Below are 23,142 nucleotides of genomic sequence, written 5' to 3' on the forward strand. Positions count from 1 at the left end.
GCTAAAAAATAGGCCAATGACAGTGAAATCTACCTCTCCATTCCCCAATTTAGAGCTAAACCCGGGCCGTTTCCATACTCATTCTCAGAAGATTAGAATGTACATAGTTGAAACCTGGTATTATGTAAAGGGAGAATGCCCCTCCATAAACCTCTGCTGGTTAGTACAAGGTTCAGAAAAATGCAAAGATCAAATAAATTAAATCTCTTTAGGAATAAAGGAGGAGTAAGTAGCACAAACTATTTAATCGACAGGCAATACATTTTAGAGTGCAAAGAAAACGAGTCATACAAAGCAAATGGAGCATTGTGGCATGCTCATGTTTATACACCATCCATGTACTGTACATAATCCAAATGGGATGACGATGCAGTCTATTTAAAAGACTGAAGCTCACTTTCACATACTCAGTGCATCTCCCTGCTACCACAAATGACATAGCAGTTGGGTATAGTTCAGTCGTCAGCTGAACAAGTCACTCCATGTAGGTTCATATGTATTAAGTTCTTAATACCTGTATATCTCCCAAGTTCTGTCCTTCGGGCATCATATATCTTCTATGTTTAGGCTTTGCCTCGTGGGGATTTGAGGTCAGTCAAGTTGTTCTGCAGGATGGCTATCTTAGCCCTGAGCTGCTTGCCTGACTGTGTACTCTCTGGTATTTGACAGATGTGATTTTCCTGCTAATGAAACCACAGCATTTTTCACTGGATTGTATCCTGCAATTGCAAACAGAGGAGAACATACATGATGCGTTAGATAGATAGAAGATGGCTTGAACAACCAGATTTCTGTCGTAGGCGTAGCGTAGCATGTAATGTAATGTCATGTAATGTCTTACCTATTTAAACTGAGTTCCTGGTCTATTTCCTCCAGGGACTTGCCCTTGGTCTCTGGGAGAAGTAAATAAAAGAACACGATGGAAACCAAACCTGTCAGCCCATACAAAAGGAAGGTACCTGACAGGCCAATGGAATCTGTCAAGAAAAACAAAGTTGACGTAATTTGACTTTGACCTGTCACCATTTGAAGTTATCAGTTGATTCTGCAATGTAACAAATAGAGGCGGCAGTGGTTCAGGAGGTAGAATGACCATCTGGGAAGTGGGAACTGGTTAGATTCCTGGCATTTGTGTCAGTGTTCAGTGCAAGACAAAGAAACCCTCACTGCTCCCAAAGTTTGTACCTTAAATTGTTAACTCCACGGAATGTAACGCACATTTTTAAGTGCTTAAATGTATAAACACACTATAGAAATGCAGACCATATAAACCATTTGGTGCACGTAAACAAATCAAAGTTCAGTTTATTTGTAATATACAGCAAAAGATCCTGGCACAATATTAGTACAAAAAGAAAGGGAGACAAAAGACATGAGATATGAGGACAGAAAAAAGTCAGTCAACTCACCAATGACATTCAAGAAAGAGAATGTGACTATGAGGTTAGCAGCCCAGTTAAAGCAGTTGATGAATGCAAATGCTCTTCCCCTCACACCAGCAGGAAATATCTCACTCAGCACAAGCCAGGTCACTGGTGAAAGACAAAAATGATAATGTGATATATTTTAAGTCCAGTCATTCACTGTGCAATAAACAAACGGTAGTAACCAGTGCCACTTGTAAATAGACCATGTGTTATTCTATTTGTATTCATGAGAAATGTTAAGGCACAATACACACTTGGTCCAAATCCAATGGAGAAGGCGCTGACAACAGCCATCATACAGATGAGAATGATCCAGTTTTCTACTCGGCCATGGCCAGCTGGCGGAAGAGCCACAGGGTCAGTGCTGGCAGCTCCAATTTGTTTAATGCCATTGTCCTTTTCCTCCCTTAATCCTGTCTCATAAAAGAGTATATGACTCTCATCGTCAAATACAGTCTGATTGTCAAGAATCAAAGGTGGCAAGGTTGCGTTTCCGATTAAGTCCTGAGAATCACAGGGTTTCTCTGCGCTGAGCACCGAGCGTCCGCTGAGAAGTCCAATAGTTATTAAGCCTACGGACATCACAGAGCATCCGCCAAGGAGCAATGCTCTCCTCCCCACCCGGTCAGCTAACATCATGCTGACCACAGTGGCAATCACTTTCACTGCCCCCAGGCCCACAGACGCCAATACCGCTGAGGCACTGCTCTGGAATCCCACAGATTTAAAGATTGTGCAGGCATAAAAGAGAACATTTGGCTGCCCTGTGAACTGCTGAAACATAACCAGTCCAAGCCCAATAACAGTTCGAGTCCTCATGTTGTCTCTACGTTGGAAGAGATACATAATGCTGTACTCTTTATTTTTGTAAAGTCTGTTGACATTGGGCTCTGTATCGTCCAAGTCTTGATTTCCACTTGGGCCCATTAAGCCCCTCTCAGTCTGACCACAATCTCTATGGCTGGAGGTGTCTTCATTGCTGGATGGAAGAAACAATATAGACACAAACTGAACCAAAGTAGGTATTATGGCTAATCCAAACATATACTTCCAGCCTCCATTCGTATCAGAGAGGACATAGTTCATTGCATAAGCTGCCAGGATGCCCACAGTGATTCCAGCTTCATACAGAGTTACTAACAAGCCCCTGCGGTTGGCAGTGACCAGCTCAGATACAAAGATACAGCAGGCCATGGAGGATATGCACATAGCGAACCCCACAATGATACGGCCCACCACCAGCGTCAGGTAAGAACTTCTGAGCAGCATCACGCTTCCAGCCAAGATCAACACATTACTGAGGAGAATGGAGTTCCTTCTGCCATGCTGGTCGATCAAGCAGCCACCCACCACAGAAGCCAGTAAGGCTCCCACCAGCAAGGCACTGACCAAAGCCTCCTGCTGGACACACGAGAGCCTGAACTCAGCCTGGAGCTGGAGCAGTGCGCCCGAGATGATACCCAGTTCATAGCCGAATACGATGCCACCTAGTGTGGACACCACACTGGCGAGTAACAGGACGGAGCAACCTAGGGAAGAGGATATGATTTGAAGTTTAAAAGACCAGAAGAAAATAATTACATTAAGACTGAAAACTGAATACACACACAAACACACATCAAACAGTTGTTTAACTGCGGATAGTAATGGTTGTTTGATTTGCATAAACATGGTACAGTCAGTATAACAATTATTGTGCTTGTTTCAAGTGCCAAATATCGGCCCTCAATCAGGACATCATGATAGAAATAGGAAAAATATTTGTAGGGTTTTAAAATGTATTTTAAGATAACTTACCCAGCATTATAGCCCCTCTTCCAACAATTCACATTTCAAATGAGAATGCATGGACATCCAATCAAGATTCTTACCAAACAGTCCCTGTAAAACAAATTAACAGAATAAAATATATAATCCAATCTGCATGAGATGCCCAGTGTCGTGTCCTGCTGTCTCTCAGATTAAACAGGGCAGCACAAGAGCTCATTGCAGCCCCTAGTAGCCATGACAACTCTCTTGTTGATTGCCATGATTTCATTAGGGAGACCACTTCAGATCGGCTCAACAAAACCCACTGCTTTGTGTAGCAGTGCAGAAGATCATAGATCACACACAGTTTTTACTTTATGGAAATATGCTTAATGTAGAAGATTACAACCACATGATGATGATGACCAGTTGAGCTTGGCTGTAGATTTTGTAATTTGCAGAAGGCAATATACAAATTAAGGCATAGCCATAGGTTACTCAATTAATATTACAGAACAGAAAAAGAGCACTTGCTGGAATTAATACACATATGGCTGAGTAAACATTCAGTACATGAACAATCTCCATCTGCAATTCTGCACAACATATCTATTACAGGGATTTTATGTATAGGCTATTAGATAAAACTAGCCCACCCTTTCTTATAAGATCTATAACACATACGTAGGCTATATCCCATTGGCATATAGTTTGGAAAACTATTTGGGCTATAAACTACTATGAATTATTCAAGGAAAGCGTATAGCCGTGCATCGGTGCATATCCATTTTCCGTTACCTTTCCTCCTTTTTTAACTGTCCGAAATCCGAATAGTCATCAGTTATCACCACCTCCTCCATCGGTCAAAAACAATTAGAAAAGTTTCGCTCACGACTCACGAGTCACGTCTGTCACGACTTTAAAACTATAATAATCCCGTTATCCAAGTGACTCGAGCGCAGCAGACAGTCACAGGTCACAGGACACCCGGACACGAAAACAAGAGGAACAAAAATGTAAAACGGGAGAAAACCATGGAGAAATGGCATTTATTTTTCCTCCATCGTGGTATTATTGGGTCTCATGCATAGAGGTCTCATGTCAATTAACTGAGAACTAACGCGCTATTACGTTGCACGACATTGATACGGATTTGACATAATTTAGGCTACTCACCAGTCACCATACATCCTGCTGCCTGATGAAGATGCTCTAATCATGAACAACATGAACTACTGGCTCATTCCATCAGGAAGTTGGAAGCTACGTGGCAAAGAGCGTCTCAAATTGCATGAAAGTTTTCCAAGTTTGACGCCAGAGGCCGACACATTCCTCCACTTCAAAGAAGGATGAGAACAAAACAAATAACCTGACCATAGGCTACAACCTTTTCACGCAGCTATTAACATAATAGTTAAATTAATAGTGTAAGTGTATTGTTTCTTCCTTCGTTGAGTTGGTTCTATCCGCGATTAACGTTTGAACTGAATCGAATTTAGAAGGAAGCCTAAATATATTAGTGTCATTGTTAAATGTTAACACATGCCCGTGTGAAATTGTGAATGTTCTGAGCAACATATTTTCTTCATCACATAATATTTAATTTACACAGGACTTCGATTTCACTTTTCTAACTGCTACGGGTAAACTAATTATTATTTCCGACCATTTGCCAAAGCATTCCTTATTTTGTTAACATTGGTGTCCACAATGTTTAGGTAACAATTAAATGCAGTGCATTGTAAATCAAATGTTATAACTGTAATAGTAATGTAAAAGAAGCCTAGGATTCTAGCCCCCCCCCTCAGTGTTTAGCCATGCTGCCATGTCCACTCCAAATATGGGGTCCAGACCAGAGTATAACGACGTCACGTCACGGCAGTACTATGATCTATGACGTCATATTGTTGATAACAGATCAGAACTATGACGACGTGACGTAGATGTGATCATGTGACGTTTCCTCCACGACGCAGGTCCACACAGTATATTTGCCATACATATTTGCAAATAAAATAAAACCCTTTTTTGCACGGACGTGTAATTCTCCTCCACAACAGTGAGTGGCAGTAACCTGAACAAGTAGCGGCCAGGGTAGAGAGAACCATGGAACTCGAAGTCGAAGAAGACGAACACAACACAAACATGGCGCAGGAGAAATGCGATGATACTCCTTTTCAGGGTAAGTTTCCCGAGTTCCGTAGTCAAATAGATTTGTTAAAACAGGGAGCTGAAGCGCGTGTGTACCGGGCCACATTTCTGGGCAAGCCGACTATTGTGAAAGAGAGGTTCCGGAAAAAGTACAGACATGCCCTTCTGGACGAGAAGCTGACACACCGGAGGACTGTGCAGGAGGTGCGCTCCATACTGAGGTGCCGAAAAGCAGGTATAGTACTGAACCTGTACTGCATGTGCGTCTTCTTGACTTGACTTGACTTCTTAATTAAAATGTATTTTTGTTCGTACTAATCGTAATCAAGTTTATGTTGCTTTGGGGAGACAGGCAAGCAGACCAGTAGGCAGTAGCCCTGGTCGACCAGGGCTAGCAGACTAGCAGAGTCTTTGGGACATGTAGTGGGCAGTGCACCACATGGCCATGCTGCATGCAATTCAATTCAATTCAAATGAGCTTTATTGGCATGAGAAAACACACGTTTACATTGCCAAAGCAAGTGTCAAAAATAAAAACAGTTAAATGGTACAGTTAAATCAGGTGGAAAGTATATACAGTTGGAGGGCATTAAGTACAGCATTAAGTAAACAGAGGCAGAGCAATGTCACATTGCATCGTTATATAGGCAACATGTTATACAGGTGCATGCATGTACACTCGCTTTAGTCGCTTAAATCACATGTGATGTCATGCGATTTGTCAATCTGTGTTCCCAGTTTCCCACTTCCCATCATGATATTGATACATAATGCGATGTTTTACTTATTGCTCCCGTGAATGTAATCCTGTCGGGACTGGTAAAGAGAATGTGGAGAATGGAGATAGTTTATTATTTAATAGAGACCCAAGTAGTTAATTAGAATGGTACCTCTACCGTACTGAGATGAATCCCTCCCAAAAATGGTGTTCTATGGCTGCTGTACATGCAATGGAGGGAATATCAGCCATTCCAGAGCTAAAAGGGCTCCTTAACTCATTACATTTATCTTATTCTGCAGGTATTCCTGTACCAGTTGTTTACTTTGTGGATTACACCACACACAGCATCTTCTTGGAAGAAATAGTGGGGTCCACTACGGTCAGAGACCACATTGCTTCCATCCAACAGTCCCAGCCAGAGCAGGACCTGGAGCAGTTGGCCAACAGGATTGGCCAGGTCCTGGCCAAAATGCACGACGAGGATGTCATCCACGGAGACCTCACCACCTCCAACTTGCTGCTGAGGAGCAGCGTGGAGAAGAGCCAAGGGATTGACCTGGTGCTCATAGACTTTGGCCTGAGTTACATCTCTGCCCTGCCGGAGGACAAGGGGGTAGATTTATATGTGCTAGAGAAGGCCTTCCTAAGCACCCATCCCAACACCGAGACTCTGTTTGAGAAGCTACTGAAGAGCTACACGGCCTCGTCCAAGAAGTCTCAAGCTGTCATCAAAAAACTTGACGAGGTCAGGTTGAGAGGAAGGAAAAGGTCCATGGTGGGCTGAGAACACACACTGAAGTATACACAGACAGTTTCCTTTTTATTTGATGTAATCATGGATGGTGCCGTCATGGTTGGTTGGTAGCAGAGCATTCAGCATCAATTATTTTCCTGCTCCTTTTCTAAATATAGATTAAATTAAGTCTGCATTGTTCTCACACAGGGATTACATTTAGGAAACTCCTGTTGTGTACATGACCTGATGAAAGATACAAGGTTTTTGTCTGTGAGTCAGCCAGTGTAACAAATAAATGACCATTGTCTCGTTGACCGTGTCTGTATATTTGTTCATTAATCAAAATGGAATAGCACATATGATTTGAAATAAATACAATTAAATAGCAATTATTTCTAACAGTTACAGTATGACTATGTTGCTGTTGGTATTTATTTACTTTGACTTTAGTATACTAACTTTGCACATAAATTATGTGCGTCATATCATATCCTATTCTGAGTGTTGAATGGAGCATTCGACTCACGTGATGTTTTATGAGCCTGAAGTTGTGCGGAATGAATTAGCTGACTTGTGTGTGTCAAAGTTTACTTTCACAATCTCTTCAACATGCACTGAAAAACATACCAGAATTCCAATGGAACAACGGAAAACCATAACAATTATAATACAAGTAATAGCTGTTGTTTTGCACTTAAAAGGTAAGAATAACCAACAACAAATTTATTCAATGATTCGTTTTTATATTAAAATGTTGTTTGCGAGGACAGAGTTCCATTACCGGTGATAGCTACAGTATTTGGCGTCATTAGTTGAAATGCTGATAACATTTGTGCAGAACAAATATGCAGGTTATTTTGCATCTCTCTTCATAGTACTGTCAAGGTTTAACGAAAATATTTCCTGTATATGCAATCCTGTTTTATACATGCTTTTCCATTCAAATGTATGCAAGGCCTATTGCACAGCACTACAGAATAATCTATTTGTATTTGGTGTTATACTGTAGGTTCTCCGGTTGACACAATGGGGACAGTAAGTGTCTTAACAGGGACTGATGTGACTCTAAGCTGCCTGTTTGACAAATTGTTCAAGCTTGTGAAGTTGAGCACTCTGACAGTTGAATGGAACATGGTCGATAAGCACTTACACAAGCATATAGTGTACACTTTTGAGGATGAGGGTGCACATGCGAACTGTACAGGCTGTCTGGTGGACAAAATGGGACTGCTACAAAGCAACGCATCTCTCCAGCTGCGTAATGTGACTGTTGGCGGTGAAGGTATTTACACCTGCAGAATCATAACACCAGTGGTCCACACAGAAACCATTCAGCTGGAAGTGTTGGGTAAACAAAATCATTTTTATCTTTGAGTTCACTGAGTTTTGAAAAGTGCCCAGATTAGCTCTTGTTTTAGTAACATGAAGGAATGATAAATTAAACTATTTTGTACACTGTATAGCACGCTAAAATATTTAAATGGCTGAAAAACAACAAGGCACAGTACTACAAAGTGTACTCTGTACTGTAGTGTGTGTGTGTGTGTGTGTGTGTGTGTGTGTGTGTGTGTGTGTGTGTGTGTGTGTGTTTTAAATAGCACTAAGCAGTATGTTAAATATTTATATAGCTCTTTCTTTTTACTCAGAATAGACTGCACTGTTTTTGTTCACAGCCCAACCTTCAGTGTCACTCCCAGAAAAAGCAGTAGTGACAATGGGAGAGGAAAAGACTCTATTGTGTGACGTCACAGATTTTTACCCAGAGAAACTTGAAGTGACATGGCAGATACAGAAAGGCCCTCTGACAGTCCCTGCAGGCACCGACTCAGGCTTCCATGTCTGCACAGAAATGGCCATTCTTAACCCAGACGGCACCTACAGCATTCGCAGTAGCATCACTGTGCATTCTTCTGCAGTGGATCGCAGAGAAACCCACATCTTCTGCCAAATCAAACACAAAACCTACAGGGATCTTTACAGCAAAGGTGTTATGCTGACAGTACAAGGTTGGGTTTCAAAATATTGTTTTCAACGTTACAGTTAATTGCAATATAATTGCAATAATAGTCATTATCTTTATCATCATATGCTTTCACCTTTCTTCTGCAGCTTCAAGGGAGCCACATTACAATCCTGTTACACTGATAGCCGTTACCAGTGTTGTGAGTTTATTGATGATTCTCTCTGTTATCGGTGGGACACGGCTTATCTGCACAGGTATGTGTCAACTTCATGACGCTGCATCAACTACACACAGTACATAATGGCATTGGTACATACAGTAACACTAAACACATACTGTAACAGTGTGTATTGTTGGTTACATTCTCAGTTACAAATTAATAAATGAACAGTGACATTTTACTGTGTATACATTGCAGGTGCACTTGTATAATGTGTGCTCACATGCAGTCATGCCTGCCTTCATAGGTCCACCCTGCGTCTCTGACATCATCGCACCGAGCATCATCTACACCAAGGTGCCAATGGAGCTTAAATGTACCATCAGAAGGGTTCGACTGAGAGAGCTCAAAGTGAAATGGTACAAAGTGGCAGCCAATGCAGACTTTATCCTGGTCCAAAACAACCAGTTAGAATCATATCCTATGTTGGTCAGTGAGGATCTGAGTGACCAGGCGGTCCTTCAGTCAGAGAGTAGACATGATCATGTGTCCATCCTGACTGTCTGTTTGACTGTCAGTGATGATCAAACTACATACCGGTGTGTGGTGAAACACAGGGCCAAAAACATCACTAGAGAAACCACTGTCAGTACAAAAGGTAAAACATTAAACATTTCCACAGTTAGTGTCAATGAACTGAATGGGCATTGTTTGGTATGAAACTCTGGTCATTTTCTATTACAAGCTTGGGAAGTAATGGATAACCTAAAAACAACTATAATCTGTAAGCAGGAGGTCATAATTATACCAAGCATTGTTAACATGCTGTACATTTACAGAGCATTTAACAAATAAAATGTAGATTTCATTTGATCCCATTCACACTCTACTCCAGTGGTCCCAGACTTTCTACAGATCTCCAGCATCCCGCAAATCCCTAAGGTTCAGAGGCTGCTGGTACTGTGCTGTCGGGTGGAGAGGTTTTATCCCGGGGACATTCGCCTGGAGTGGTTCAGGAATGACGGGGAGCCAGTTTGCACCGTCACTAACTTTGGGCCTTTCTCAGACCATGAGGCCCTCTACAGTGTGTGGAGTAAGATTCAACTGGTCATGGCTAGAGAGGATGAGATGGCTGTCTACAGTTGTCGTGTGTACCACTCCAGTTTCCCCAAACCAGGATACAAAGATGCTTGGTATCATATCAATACCCAAGGTATTTGACCATTAGCTAGATACTACTATGTCACTTATAGGTAAATTATACTGTTTAATTACTTGTAGACTAGTGTTAGTTCCATCTACAATGTGAATGTGGCTCACTTCTGTATTCAACAGGAACCCCTCCAAATGTGATGTTTGTCAACTGTGAGCCCTTGTGCCCTCTTCTGGGTGAAGAGTGCACACTCAACCTCTGCATCAAAGACTTCTGTCCCAAAGATGTTTCCATTACTTGGTCCAAGAATGGAGAGATTCTCACAAGTGCCTTCAATACGCCTCCCAGTCTCAACATCAATGGCCTGTATACCATGTGGAGCTTCCTAAAGTTGGCCCCGAACAGGGAGGACCAGGGCTCTCAGTTCAGCTGCCAGGTGGTCCACAGTGCTCAGAAGGAGGCTGAGGAGAGGGCCTTCACAATGACACATCTAGACATGATAACCACTGGATTGGGATAATAGGATGGTTATGAACGGACACATGAAGGTTGCAGATTACTATGAAAACTTGAAAAACCCATCAGTCGTTGGGTCGGTCCATTACGCCTCGTGACGTCACGCCTACAATCCCTGTTATGCCCATATATGGAGATCCCTGATGTCCTCATCAATATTAAACTCGCGCCTTGTGACATCACGCCTCGTGACATGCTCCATTTATGGAGACATGCTATAAATGGCCATGAACCACTGACACCAGACTAATAGTTTAACTGCTTCTCAACTGTGCCGTATTAAGAAGCTGTTTCAGCACGACCTCGGCCTGGTGGAATTAGCTACGATGGAGTTAAGAGGTTTTGTCCGAAGGTTTTTATTGGATCAATATTTTTTTACCCAACACACAGACATAACGGGTGTTCAATAGCATTGATTTATGAATCAAAAGCCTCAAACATTGAGTTAGGTGTCAATTAATCAATTAATTATCATGATTTTTGGAAGCCTAAATATATCCCAATTAATTACATATTTGCACTATAGTATATTGTTTTTGTATGCTACTTATTTCAGTCTCCATGATTTATTTTATAGTGGTCATGAGGTGCACACACATCCAAGCAAACAGGTGCTCGAACAAAAGAGATAAATGAAAGAAGGAGGAAGTCTGCACACCATTTTGAATGCTCCCAAAAATAATTTATTTACCTAAGAGGTAAACAAACACAACATTTCGTCAGGTATACTGGTACTGGTCAGTATACCTGACGAAGGCCACAGAGGCCGAAATAATTACATTAAATACAAATAATAGAAAATCTCAAACTTGGCAGAGGCTTAAGTTGATTGTGAATCATTATGTCAGGAATGTAGTTTCAAACAAAAACTGGATTACCACATTTGTGTATTTAACACTGCTCTCAATAATTTACAGATACTGTATATAAGGCATTGGAAGGCATAGCAGCAAACTATCAAGATACTATTACAACAAATAAATTAAACTTAAGCAATACAATAAAGAGATAGAGCGACAAAGAGAGAGTCAACCAGGTGCTCGATGGAGGTGCAATAAAAGTAAAATATAAAGTGAACTGGTGCTACAAAGATCCATGGGGCTGAAATACTAGAAAGAGGAAAAAAAAGGCGGCGATCCGAGCACTCAAAAAGGTAAAAATGAGGAGAGGGTGGATAAAAGTCAAGGTACTTGAGTTAGAAAAGTTTAAAACGGCCAACATGTTTCGACTCACAGGAGTCTTCATCAGGGCAGGTATGAGATGCTCGGATCGCTGCCTTTTTTCCCTTTACAATAAAGAGATACTTTGAAATAATGGAATTTCAAAGATGTGTGAAAGCCCACTTCACAGAGCCTCATTGGCTTTATGTACACATTTTGTAATAACAATGTATGAAAATACAATGACTCTGAATAAAGCTATTTGTGACAAAGCAAGTGCATGACTGGAGTATTAAATATAATTGCAATAGTACTGTGCTCTGGTGGAGTAAGCAAATAACTGTAGGTTGTTGAGACCGAGTATGGTAACAAAAATGGTCCTATTTGACTTTGGACTTTCATATAATGGGTTCATATTATAACTGGAATGTATTTGTAACAAGGAGGGTTGTTTCTGCTTTCAACACTGGATGTCCATCAAATGCTATATCTGGGTGAAATTACTACACTTAATGTCTAATGCTTAATTTATACTTTGTAATAAGTACTGAAAATAGCTGTTGTACAAACTGACAGCGCATTGCATCTGCGACGCATTGTGAACATGCAGATCCGCTATTTTCAGCGCATGACACTGTCATACGACAAAGTAAATTATATATCGGGCATTATTACATCACCAATGTTGCCACCAACCAATCGAGAATCGACATCTACAACATTCAAATATAGGCAATATGTTACGTGAAAAGTAAAGAACCAGGTGTGTGGATGACAGACGGGGGGCTGAGCGCTGTTCAGCTGAAATCGCGGTTGGTGAGAAGCATAGGGGCCACCAGGGTCCAGATGTACAGGGCCAAACATACCCAGCTGGATGTGATCTTGACCCACACTGCTGGCCACTTACTGGAAATGGCACTGTAGTCTGCATCAGGGCTGTCAAGCGCCAAAAACAGAAAGGTGATTAGTGAACTGTAGCGAAAAACAGAAAAATACTGGTAAATGTCAAGACGGTGGTTATTATTTTATTTTTTAATGTAATAAATTGTATTGTGGTACTGTTTTTCTATGTTGTGTTAAAATAAGGTGTGATTCTATATGCACTGTATATTACAACTGAACAAATACAAACTTTCAATAATTGATTAAGCGGAGACAGTAATAAATCGTACGCTCAGGTTTTATTCCATTGCAGGACTGACATTTGTAACACATGACGTATTCTTCAGACCAGGCCTATTGAAAGAGAGACTTACAACACTTACTACTTCTTGCTGCGATGCAACCACGTGGTTCATGTATCGCATGTGTTAATCTCTACACACCAATATGAGGACTCAATGTTTGGAACTATACAGTAGTCGTTTTTGAAAATATCAGTCACCCAATGACGAGCGTTAATTCTGAATTATTCTTGTAATTGTTATCTCAGAGCACACCTAAACACATTTATAATCAACTGTAAGTTGTTTTTGGTAATAAATGATTGAATATTATGAATATTCTTCGTTTACAGCGTAAATGTAATAGCTCTCTTTGTCAATAGCTCTTTCTCTGACCAAAGATCTCAGACCAAAAAAGTCATGTGCCTTGTTAAGACTGAAGGCGTTCTTGACAGCGTCATGGGACTTCTTCAGACTAAAGGAGGCGTCATGTGATTTTGAAGCTTCAGTCCTGCAATGGAATAAAGCAGTGGTTCTCAAAGTGGGGTCCAGGGACACCCAGGGGTCATTGAAATGATTCCACAGGGTCGACAGCAAAATTAGTTGATATGCCATCAAAATCAGTTTTAAATATCCACTTCCAGAATAAATGTGGCAAGAGTAGATACAGAGGCCACTTGGTCTACTCTAAAGCCATAAAGATAATCCAGCCTCTTATTTAATTGAATGAAAAAGATCTTGTATCTGTAGTGTATTTTGTTTCTTCATACAGTATTGCTTCTGTCTTGACTATCCTTCACATGAGAATGTTTGAGAACCACTGGAATAAAGTCTGGGAGTAAGATTTATTACAATCTCTGCTGGTCATTTGAGTGCTCCCACATGGCTGAGCATCCCTACTATAATCTCCCTTTTGTTCATTGTAGTGCAAAGGCAAACCTCAACTCTAGTCTTTACACTATTCTTTTACGGCATGGCTCTGAAAGATGGGTAGCTGTCTAAGAGGGTCTATTTGTGTTTGTATCTGTCTTTTCTGTCCGACTGTCCGGTTGTGAACAAACCACTTGAGCGATCAGTGAAAAAAGTTAGCACAGTACCTTTAACTACTTTAACCTACAACTATTTTACACTATAATTTCAGTATCTACTAGGAGAAGTTAAGTGCAGTAATGCCCAAGGCTTGCATCTTCTGCTAGCCTCTTTCAGAGCCAAGCTGTCAATATGAGTCTACATGCTGTCAACCAACATGAACTACAAGAAGCCACTTCGTCATTAGACCCCAACTTGTTTAATAGAAAACAGGCCAAACCCTCACTGTCTAAAGTCTGCTGTTGATGGGGGAGAATATACCAACCTGTACCAGTTGGTGAGAGTCATCATGATGTAGAGAGAGGCCAGGAACAACATGAAATGGAAGAAGGAGTAACTATACTGGACCATGTCTCTCTCATTGTCCTCCACCCGCCTGGGACCCCGAACATCTTCACACAAGTCTGTGGTACTACAGCTGCTCTCGGCCAGGCTGCCTGAGTCTTTGGAGGCCATGGTCAACTTATTCACTTGGCTGGTGTTGGATGAACGGATGCTGCAGGAGAAGATTGAATTAGTATTTGTTTTCCATGACATTAGAAACTTAACTGTTCATTGCATGTAAAACACTTCAAATTAGTCATGTGAAAAGAAGAAAAATAAGTATTTATTCATTGACACATTAACCCTTGTATCAGATTATGTCAGGTTGAAGAGAATCTTTCATCGTGAAACAATTTGTATTTTTATATTTTCAAGGACCATTAGGCCACATCTACCTTTCCAAGCAATTTAGAGTTGATGTACTAATCTAGTGGTTCCCAAACTTTTTAGCTCAAGACCCAAAGAGAAATTTGCCCAGGACCCAAACTAGTGAAAATATGTTCACTATTTCCTTACATTTCTTAGATTTTTTTATTATCTTCAGTAAATGACTGAAAAGTTTAACTTTTTTTTGGGAATGTTTTTTGAAATAATATTTTAAAACAAAATGAAGGAAACACAAAATGAAGGGGCAGACACAGTGTTTTGTAACCAGTGTACTAATCCATCCCATCCAATAGGAGTGATCCTACAGTACCTGGAGTACAGGATGCAGAGCACAAAGATGGCCAGCCCCACAATGCTCTGGGCGTCCCACCACGGGAGATGCGGGGAGTTGATCGGCTCGTCTGTATCGTCGAGGATCACCACGGCCGTCTGGTTCTCAATCTCCAGAGGGGCCAGTGTAGGGATGGCAATCTGATGGATGATACTTAGCAGGCTGGGGTTGCATTTCCGATCTGGAGTGGAGTCGTTGGGTAGAGGAAGGTAGTTTTCTTTTAATTTTTTTGCTCACACATTTGTATGTATATAATATTACTATGCAATTTCATACAAATATACCAACACCACGACATTGTCTATTCATCATATACTCATGATGAATTGTGCCATATAATATGGTGTTTAAGTCGAAGATGTCTGCCATCAATATTATAGGTATGAAATGCCTAATTTGTTTGTTTTTATTGATCTCTCTCTCTCCCTCTCTTCCCCTTGCCCCCCTTCTTCTCTTTCTCTTATGGAAATAACAAAAACGATGGAGCTAGGCAGCTAGCACATAAACTATTTTGTTCATCGTTCTTGTATGAAGCTAGTGGATTCTCCAATTGTTCAAACAGAGCTTAAAGTTTCTCACCAGGCTCATTGGTCATAGCAGACCAGGTCAGATACATGGTGTACAGGGTCATGATGGAGGACTGCAACAGTCCTGATCGTGGCTGAGATTCCTACACATGCACAGAAACAAACAAAACAAAACATTAGAGGCATTCCCACCATATCTACCATTCTAAACCTTCAGAGAATGTTTCAGTAAAAGAAACATAAATTTAAAAATAATATTTCATGGTATACTAGTTTAGTTAGTAGACACAATAACAAGATCGTGATCATTTGTCTATATATATTATGCAGCCCTACTAACACTTTAATCAACCAAGTAAAGATATTTGAATTCAAGAAAGAAAGCAATAACATTACACTAGCAGTTTCTGTGCAGTACCTGTACTTTAGGCATTATGGAGATTACAGAGGCCACGATGCATAGCAGCATATTGAAGCTGATGAAGAACTTATTGATGAGGCAGCCCTGAGGCTGAGTGTAGAAGATGAACAACAGCACAATGGTAACACACGATGCAAAGTAGCCGAGGACCGTCACTGCCAGCAATGCTACAAACAGAGGACAGAGCTAGGTAAACATTTTGCAAATAAATTCAAATTGGTTTCATATCTACAGCAGTATACACCAGTTCAATACAAGTAGGCTCAGTATCGGAAAGAAAGTATAAATTAACAATCTGGTGAAATTTCCATTATTTAGTGGTTCTCAAATGTTCCACGTCAAGGACACCCAAAACAGATATGTATGAGGCTGCGGACACACAACATGATTCGTGTTAAAATATTTTCACAAACATTCCACATTTTCCACATTTCTTTCAAGACTTTAAAACAAATTGCAGATCTACAAGCTTTCAAATAGTTTTCCAATAGCCAAATATTATTTTACGTTATATTAACATTTATTTCTGGGGAACCCCTTCAAGGACCCAAACATTGAGACCACTGATTTAAAGGGTACTTTTTCAGATTCTTTACCTTAAACCTGTACATTTATTCTGAGGATATGTGACAATCTCACATGATACTTGAGAGCTCAGTCTCTAGGCTTTGGCCAAACGGTGCATGATGCATAGGGAAGTATTACAGTATGTATGCTATAGGGTTCATATGGTTAAGTACAGTTATCTGTCCATTTCTCTGGTGAGATAAACTGTGGGTGACTGACCTGCGTACCAGCCTCTGGCATTTTCCGTTTCCATTCTCTCTACCCAAGATTCATTCCATGAGTGGGCAAAGTCCACCAGCAAGACCAGCTGGATCAGAATGAAGCAGAATGCCCCAGAGGTGCCCACCGCGAACCATGCTGCAAATACACACAAGGGTAAGGAAAACACTGAATACATCGCTTTGTCACTCGATTTGCTACTCACTTTATGCATGCGCATACCCTCTATACAAGTACTAGTTGAAAAGGGAATGTAATTATTTGGTCACAAAAAAAGAATAAAAGAAAAAATCTTACTGTGAGTGAAAGGCCCCTCAGGAATATAAAAGGCACCAACAGTCACTGCCACCATGGCAGCAATCTTAAAGAACCAAAACCTGGTGAAAGAGACAACCTAATGAATACTATTTCTTGTTATTATTAATAATATCAGTGATTATTATCTCTGAGCTTTAGAGTTCAAACTATTTAGGTCAGACTCTCACCTTGAGAGTCGGTGTCGGGCAAAAATATTTTTTTCATAATTGATTAAATAGATTAGTTTTGATTAATCTCTAGAGAGCAAGCCTCCTTGGTACAGTATGAAAGGTGAATCATAATAGTTCAGGCAGTCATAGTACAGTATGTACATGCATCACTTTCCCCCTCATCTAGACTGAGTGGCAAAACATTGAGCAGCATGGAGCATTGGAGTTTGGAAGCACTCATGAGATATCACTCAACAGTCCTGCGTGCAGGACGTTGCGTTATTGAAAACGAGCGCTTCCAAACTCTGACACAAAAACAAACATGATGCTGGTTGCATTCATAAAGGTAAAGCAATTGAGTGACATCCTTTTCTTTTCTTTTTTCCATTGTGTCACAACAATGATGATGATCTCAGCTGTTGTTGAATTGCTTACCCATTATGGAAGGCAGCACGTGGGTCCCTAGTGTTTTTTACTTTGATCATGGAAATGGCAAATGCCAAGAAGCACATGCTCATGCCAAAGCACACCCGGTACACAGCTTTGTAACCCACGATCATCTCACAGTTGACATCGGCTTGGAGACCAGGGATGGAGGAGTCTGCTCCGTCTTCACAGAAACCTGGAATCTATGGTGTATCACAGATACAACTTATCAAAGATATAAGGCTAATTCTACAAATAAAATTGACATGTAAAAATTAATTATCCAATACATACCAGGATTCAAGTGTGATTGACAGCTCCATTCGTCCCTTCGTAAACCAGTTACCTAAATATGGTCTTTTTAAGTAATATGTGAGTTCTCTCTAAGGTAACGGAGTGTCTCTCTAACAGACGCAGTTATGTGACAAAAGTATAAATATAAAATAAACATATTAAATTAGTCACCATGGTGAAGCTAAGCGGTCTCCTGTGGAAGGGATTGTGAGAATGGATTGTCTTAATGCGACAGGTTACACAGTGTGTCTTTGTGAATTACCCTTTGATTTAAATCAACACTCGTCGTTACACCTCCACAAACAAGCTGTCAACCAGCGAGTGGTGTGCTGTGTTTCAAGTTCAACATACCCTTTTGAGCTGCTGCTCCACTCCTGGTATCAGCATGATGCAGGCTACGATGGTCCCTAGTAACAGGATGAAGGCGTAGATGACTCGTGTCACCGTGGAGTTTCGGCTGTGGGGACAACATTTGCACAACAGGCATGTGGCACCAGTGCAAAGACACGGCACCTAGGAAACACAGAGATGGGACAGAGAACGGTTGAGCACCAGTAAACGTTAAAAAACGTAAATGTAAAAAAGCGACTCTTTATAATATAAAGAGTCGCTTTTTTACATTTACGTTTTTTACGCCCAGTAGCTATATTGCTGCTTTTGGGGGAGGGTTAGTGTGCCGCCTGATTTTGACAGAAAGTAACACTAACTTTCTGACAAATCAGGCGGCACACCTGGACATATCAAAAGGCACAGTAAAGTGCCGCGGTACATAGGTTGAGAAACACTGCTTTATATAACAAAATAAGGTATTCAACTATTTTTTTCAAATAATGGTGCTTGTAATATTGTTGCTGTCGGGTCTGAAACCATATGTCCAAAACTGTTACTTTTCAGGATTCAAATTCAAAAATAGCAGATCTACGTGCTCAAATTTCGAGCTTGTGGATCTGCGACTTTGGATGCTTTTGTCTGAAGCTGTTAGTGTGGTATGATCAAGTAGGGAAGCAACGACAGCCAAACAGCAACGATATGGAACTTAATTTAATAGTTATTTGAGAAAATTAAGCCCAGTCCTGTACAAACATTCACAATACAGACTTGCAACTTTAAAACCATTTGCAACAGAACCCTGAAACTGTGTTTTGCAACTGTACAGTCCACACCCAGGTGCAGAGCTGCAACTGTTTCCACAGCACTGCAGTGACAGACGGTGACAGACACATGAGGTGAGGAGCAGAGAATGAAAATATGATTGGCGACGGTGGCTCAGGGGTAGAGTGGCTGGATGGTAACCACAAGGTTGCCAGTTCGAACCCAGGCTCCCCCAGAGTTAGTGTCGAAGTGTCCTTGAGCAAGACACTGAACCCCTAATTGCTCCTGATGTGCTGGTTGGTGCCTTGAATGGTTTCCTCTGCCATCCATGTATGAATGGGTGAATGTAAAGCACAATCTATGTAAAGCGCCTTGGATAAAGGCGCTATATAAATGTACCATTTATTTCTTACTTACAGTACAGTAGCTAGAGTAGTCTTCTACTTGTACTTACTACTGGATATTAAATACGGACTGACTGAAGGTCTAAGGGATCATTATAAATTGACAACAGAAAGTCAGCAGGACTGAGGGAAAGTCCCATTAGAGATGACGCAGAGAAGACTGGAATAAGCTTCACATTTAAATTCAAGCACATCCAGTCACCCCAAAGGCCTGATTACCAGCTCACTGTACTGCCCTACAAAGCCCAAGTGCAGTAACTAAGGAACTGTAAAACTGATAAATGTCTTTAAAGTGTTTCAACTGGCCAGTATTTTGGGATTTTTCACTAATTGGACATGTATTCATGGAGTAAATATTTATCTCACAAAATCAGGGCAGCTGATTTGACCTTTGACCAAAATAAATAACTAATTCAACCAAGAAATATTGTTACTGTACTTTCTGGGCAGCATAGAGCTCCCTACTATCCACTTAATTCTGGCCTCTCTCCTGCAATAATGCACCTTTAAGACAACTGCCTTGCGTAGAATGTGGGACAGCCTGGAAGATTGTAAACAGGTTAATACCACAGTCAGACGCTCACACCAGCTTAGGTGAGGTCAGCTTACAACAGAGCAGGCAGGGAACCAGACGAATATGTGCCTGCCAGATACCAACCATTATACAGGTCTACATCAGGATGGTTGGCCTGCCTGTGTCAAGAGGCTATAGCTTCACATCATGGAAGATGTGCATTGGTCATACAGGCTTGTTAATTTAAATAGAAATACAAGTGCTAAGTAATGTTGAGTTGAGTATGTGGCGTTTATTTTATTTCACCCGTACAAAATCCTGATTTTCTCCATGTTCTGTTTTATGCGTGTGTAATTGAATTGCTGAAACGCACTAAATCCACAGCAAACTGGTGTAAAATCTAGTTGAGAAGCAGCAGATTCCTTCCTTCCAAGTTCTGTTGTGAGCCTTGAGCCTTGACCGGCGACCGCATTTCATCAACTTGGACAGAGAGACAATAAATGTTATATAGGTTAACTTATCTCTGTGCTGCCACAAGCTGGCTGTAGTCCATTAATGACTACATCCACAGCTCTTGCACTTTACCCATTTATAACACATGCAAATAGTATCGTTATGCTACAATTTAGCCATAGCATTGATAGAGAACTGACTACTTTCCAAGTGTCTACTTTTATTAGTATCAAATAGTTCCAAAACAGTATTTGTTGTTTCTCTTGGTTTGCATGATATTTACTAAATCTATTTCTGAACATGGCATGTGTTTTGTTATGACAAAGCAACAAAGCATGTATGGTTAATCCCATTAATCACTAAGCTGATAACCACTAACCAGCATGGTTTGATTAACCCTTTGCTGTTTCACAATATGATTTTGTAATACTTTATGTCTATTATACAACAATTCAACATGTATCTTACAAGACATGTGGGTACAGTGAGTTGAAAGGTCTTATAGAACCAGTGTGGTATTCTCTATCTGTGTCTGTGTAGCATGATGATATTAATAATACCATCAATGTGGTGGACTGAAGCCCTCCCATCTGGTGGTAAAAAGATCACTTGCTGATGAAGATGTTTTCAAGCAATAAGCGTGTAGCAAAAATAAAGTTAGTTGTCTTGAAGTATGGAGGAAACTCAGGAAAGGAAAGGGTGACCCTAGCCCAAATTTTTAGATTCTCGTAGAGGTTTTTTTTCGTCAGAATCGAAAAAAACCTCTACGAGAATCTAAAAATTTGGGCTAGGGTGACCCCATCCTATGCAGTTACCGCCCCTAGGGCCCTAGGATTCATTCTCAGATGTTCATTGAGTGAGCAGAGCACTTTCCTACATAATGTGTTTCATTCGTATTCTTATTCTGATTGTTGTTGTTGTTGTTGTTATTAGTATATAGTAGTAGGCCTAGTATAGGCTATTCATATTATTATATAATATATTGTGGAGTGTGGACAGTGCCAAAATACAGTCCAGAAGCTTCAGGCTAAATGCAATAGGTCTGACTCTGATACGTACAGATTTAAATATGATAAGCGTAGACATATTCTAGGCCTATATTCAGGCCATTACGTTACCTGTTGCTTTAATGCGCATGCAGTGCGTTCATCACACAACCCGATGTGCCACTGACTGTGCCAGTGTAAAAATAACTATACTTACATATAATACAAAACATTATTCTGTATAATTCTGTAGCCTATAATTCTTTGACAATTGTATGAACGATAATTATATAACTTACCCAACTTGCGATAGAAAAGGCCCCCAAAACAGCTCCCATAATTGTCCAGTTTCAGAGCGCAGAAGCACGAAATCGGTGTTTTTTCTCTGTCTCTCCTCCAGGTTGGATACACGTTAAGCTATTAAAGTTGAACACAAATGTTTCAACTATCAAACAGCTGAAGAACTTGAAGGCTGATTCTCCATATCAACATTCACTGATAACGTAACGTTATGCGACTACAGTGCGTTCCGAGTAAATCTGTGGTGCGCAATCTATCCTACGTCATGTACAATGACGTCATTACGGGCGCGTTCGGAAATAGCGCACTGAGCGCACTGTGCAATGCAATCTAATAGTCGAGTGCGCTCCGGTGCGGTATTTCCGAACGCGCTCTGGCTAGAGATCAACGCAGCTGCCAGATAAATGTGGTTCTGAGCATATGAAATTATGAATTCTCAAATACATAGCTTGTTGTGATTTATTTTTTATTAACTGAATCTATTCAAGCCAAGGTGCTAGTCTGTTGTAGGTCTAATAAACATTTATGGTATAACTTGAACTTCTTGTTGTGTAATGTCTTGTTGTTGTCTTTAATATACTTTAAAAACATTAAATAATTTATGTTAGGTCTAGGTCTAGTGCCACTAATAATATAGTGGTAGTAGTGGAGGATGGAAACTCTTTGATGTTTGCCTTGATGCCTTATCCAGCACCTGGCCTAACTACAGGCAAGAGATGTGCACACACTGTAGGCCTACAATCTTCTCTGTGAACAGGTCTAGTGGTCTACCAACTTCGACTAAGGGCCGCTAGGCTATACTAAACTGCTAAAGCATTTCAAATCACCATGGCAAATAAAATGTGAGCTAATTTACTACTGCATTTCGGAAGTCTAGTATATGAAGCTATAACTCCTGATAGACATAAATATTATTTCAACAAAGGCAAAAAGTGGTGACATGTTCACTTTGGCGCTCAAGAGCCCTCTTGTGAACTACTGTTGCCACCTAGTGGCAGACACCACACGTGACATGGTATTTAGTATTTACTATTCAGCAACTATTCATGTTGGGCTCTTCACAGTTCAGAATCACACACTCAGACAAAAATGCATAAAATATGAGAATGAACACTGGAGTCAAAGAAATTAATGTTTTGTGTTACAAAGAGTTGGCCCGCTGGAGTACAGCACAGCATTTCAGCATCTTCTGTAGGCCTACATGATGTGAGGTCTCAGAATCAGGGTTGTGAAGCTCACAAGGAAAGCTTTTCCTAAACTTAAAAAAAAAAGATCAACGATTTACCAGTTACACACATATACTCTCCTATATGTGCGCGCGAACACACACACACACACACACACACACACACACACACACACACGCGCGCACACACACACACACACACACACACACACACACACACACACACACACACACACACACACACACACACACACAC

At 40.7% G+C, this 23,142-nt stretch overlaps 4 protein-coding genes across 4 annotated transcripts; 2 read left to right on the forward strand and 2 right to left on the reverse strand.

Moving 5' to 3' along the window:
- Window positions 1–248: 248 nt before the first annotated feature.
- slc2a10 (solute carrier family 2 member 10) lies at window positions 249–4,425 on the reverse strand. The gene is made up of 6 exons (XM_080773294.1): window positions 4,353–4,425; window positions 3,225–3,308; window positions 1,682–2,956; window positions 1,410–1,532; window positions 842–977; window positions 249–719 (listed from the first exon to the last, which is right to left on the reverse strand). Exons 2-6 carry the CDS (start codon window positions 3,229–3,231, stop codon window positions 617–619), a joined length of 1,644 nt encoding a protein of 547 aa, XP_080629420.1. The 5' UTR covers window positions 3,232–3,308; window positions 4,353–4,425; the 3' UTR covers window positions 249–616.
- Window positions 4,426–5,297: 872 nt separating this feature from the next.
- Window positions 5,298–7,098, forward strand: tp53rk (TP53 regulating kinase). Its single transcript, XM_080781089.1, has 2 exons — window positions 5,298–5,562; window positions 6,348–7,098. Exons 1-2 carry the CDS (start codon window positions 5,322–5,324, stop codon window positions 6,830–6,832), a joined length of 726 nt encoding a protein of 241 aa, XP_080637215.1. The 5' UTR covers window positions 5,298–5,321; the 3' UTR covers window positions 6,833–7,098.
- A 712-nt stretch (window positions 7,099–7,810) lies between these two features.
- Window positions 7,811–10,580, forward strand: LOC308332975 (uncharacterized protein; the record flags this gene model as incomplete). The annotated part of the gene is made up of 6 exons (XM_080789125.1): window positions 7,811–8,132; window positions 8,458–8,790; window positions 8,894–9,001; window positions 9,197–9,472; window positions 9,803–10,120; window positions 10,243–10,580. The coding sequence occupies 6 exons, from the start codon at window positions 7,811–7,813 to the stop codon at window positions 10,578–10,580; spliced, it is 1,695 nt and encodes a 564-aa protein (XP_080645251.1).
- An 817-nt stretch (window positions 10,581–11,397) lies between these two features.
- serinc3 (serine incorporator 3) lies at window positions 11,398–21,910 on the reverse strand. Its single transcript, XM_080793474.1, has 10 exons — window positions 21,700–21,910; window positions 18,303–18,464; window positions 17,667–17,860; window positions 17,062–17,141; window positions 16,765–16,902; window positions 15,976–16,145; window positions 15,610–15,700; window positions 15,010–15,211; window positions 14,254–14,484; window positions 11,398–12,672 (listed from the first exon to the last, which is right to left on the reverse strand). Exons 1-10 carry the CDS (start codon window positions 21,736–21,738, stop codon window positions 12,534–12,536), a joined length of 1,446 nt encoding a protein of 481 aa, XP_080649600.1. The 5' UTR covers window positions 21,739–21,910; the 3' UTR covers window positions 11,398–12,533.
- Between the last annotated feature and the right edge of the window lie 1,232 nt (window positions 21,911–23,142).

The sequence above is a fragment of the Protomyctophum bolini genome, assembly GCF_963924005.1.
Source record: "Protomyctophum bolini genome assembly, chromosome: 2".
Taxonomy (NCBI): domain Eukaryota; kingdom Metazoa; phylum Chordata; class Actinopteri; order Myctophiformes; family Myctophidae; genus Protomyctophum; species Protomyctophum bolini.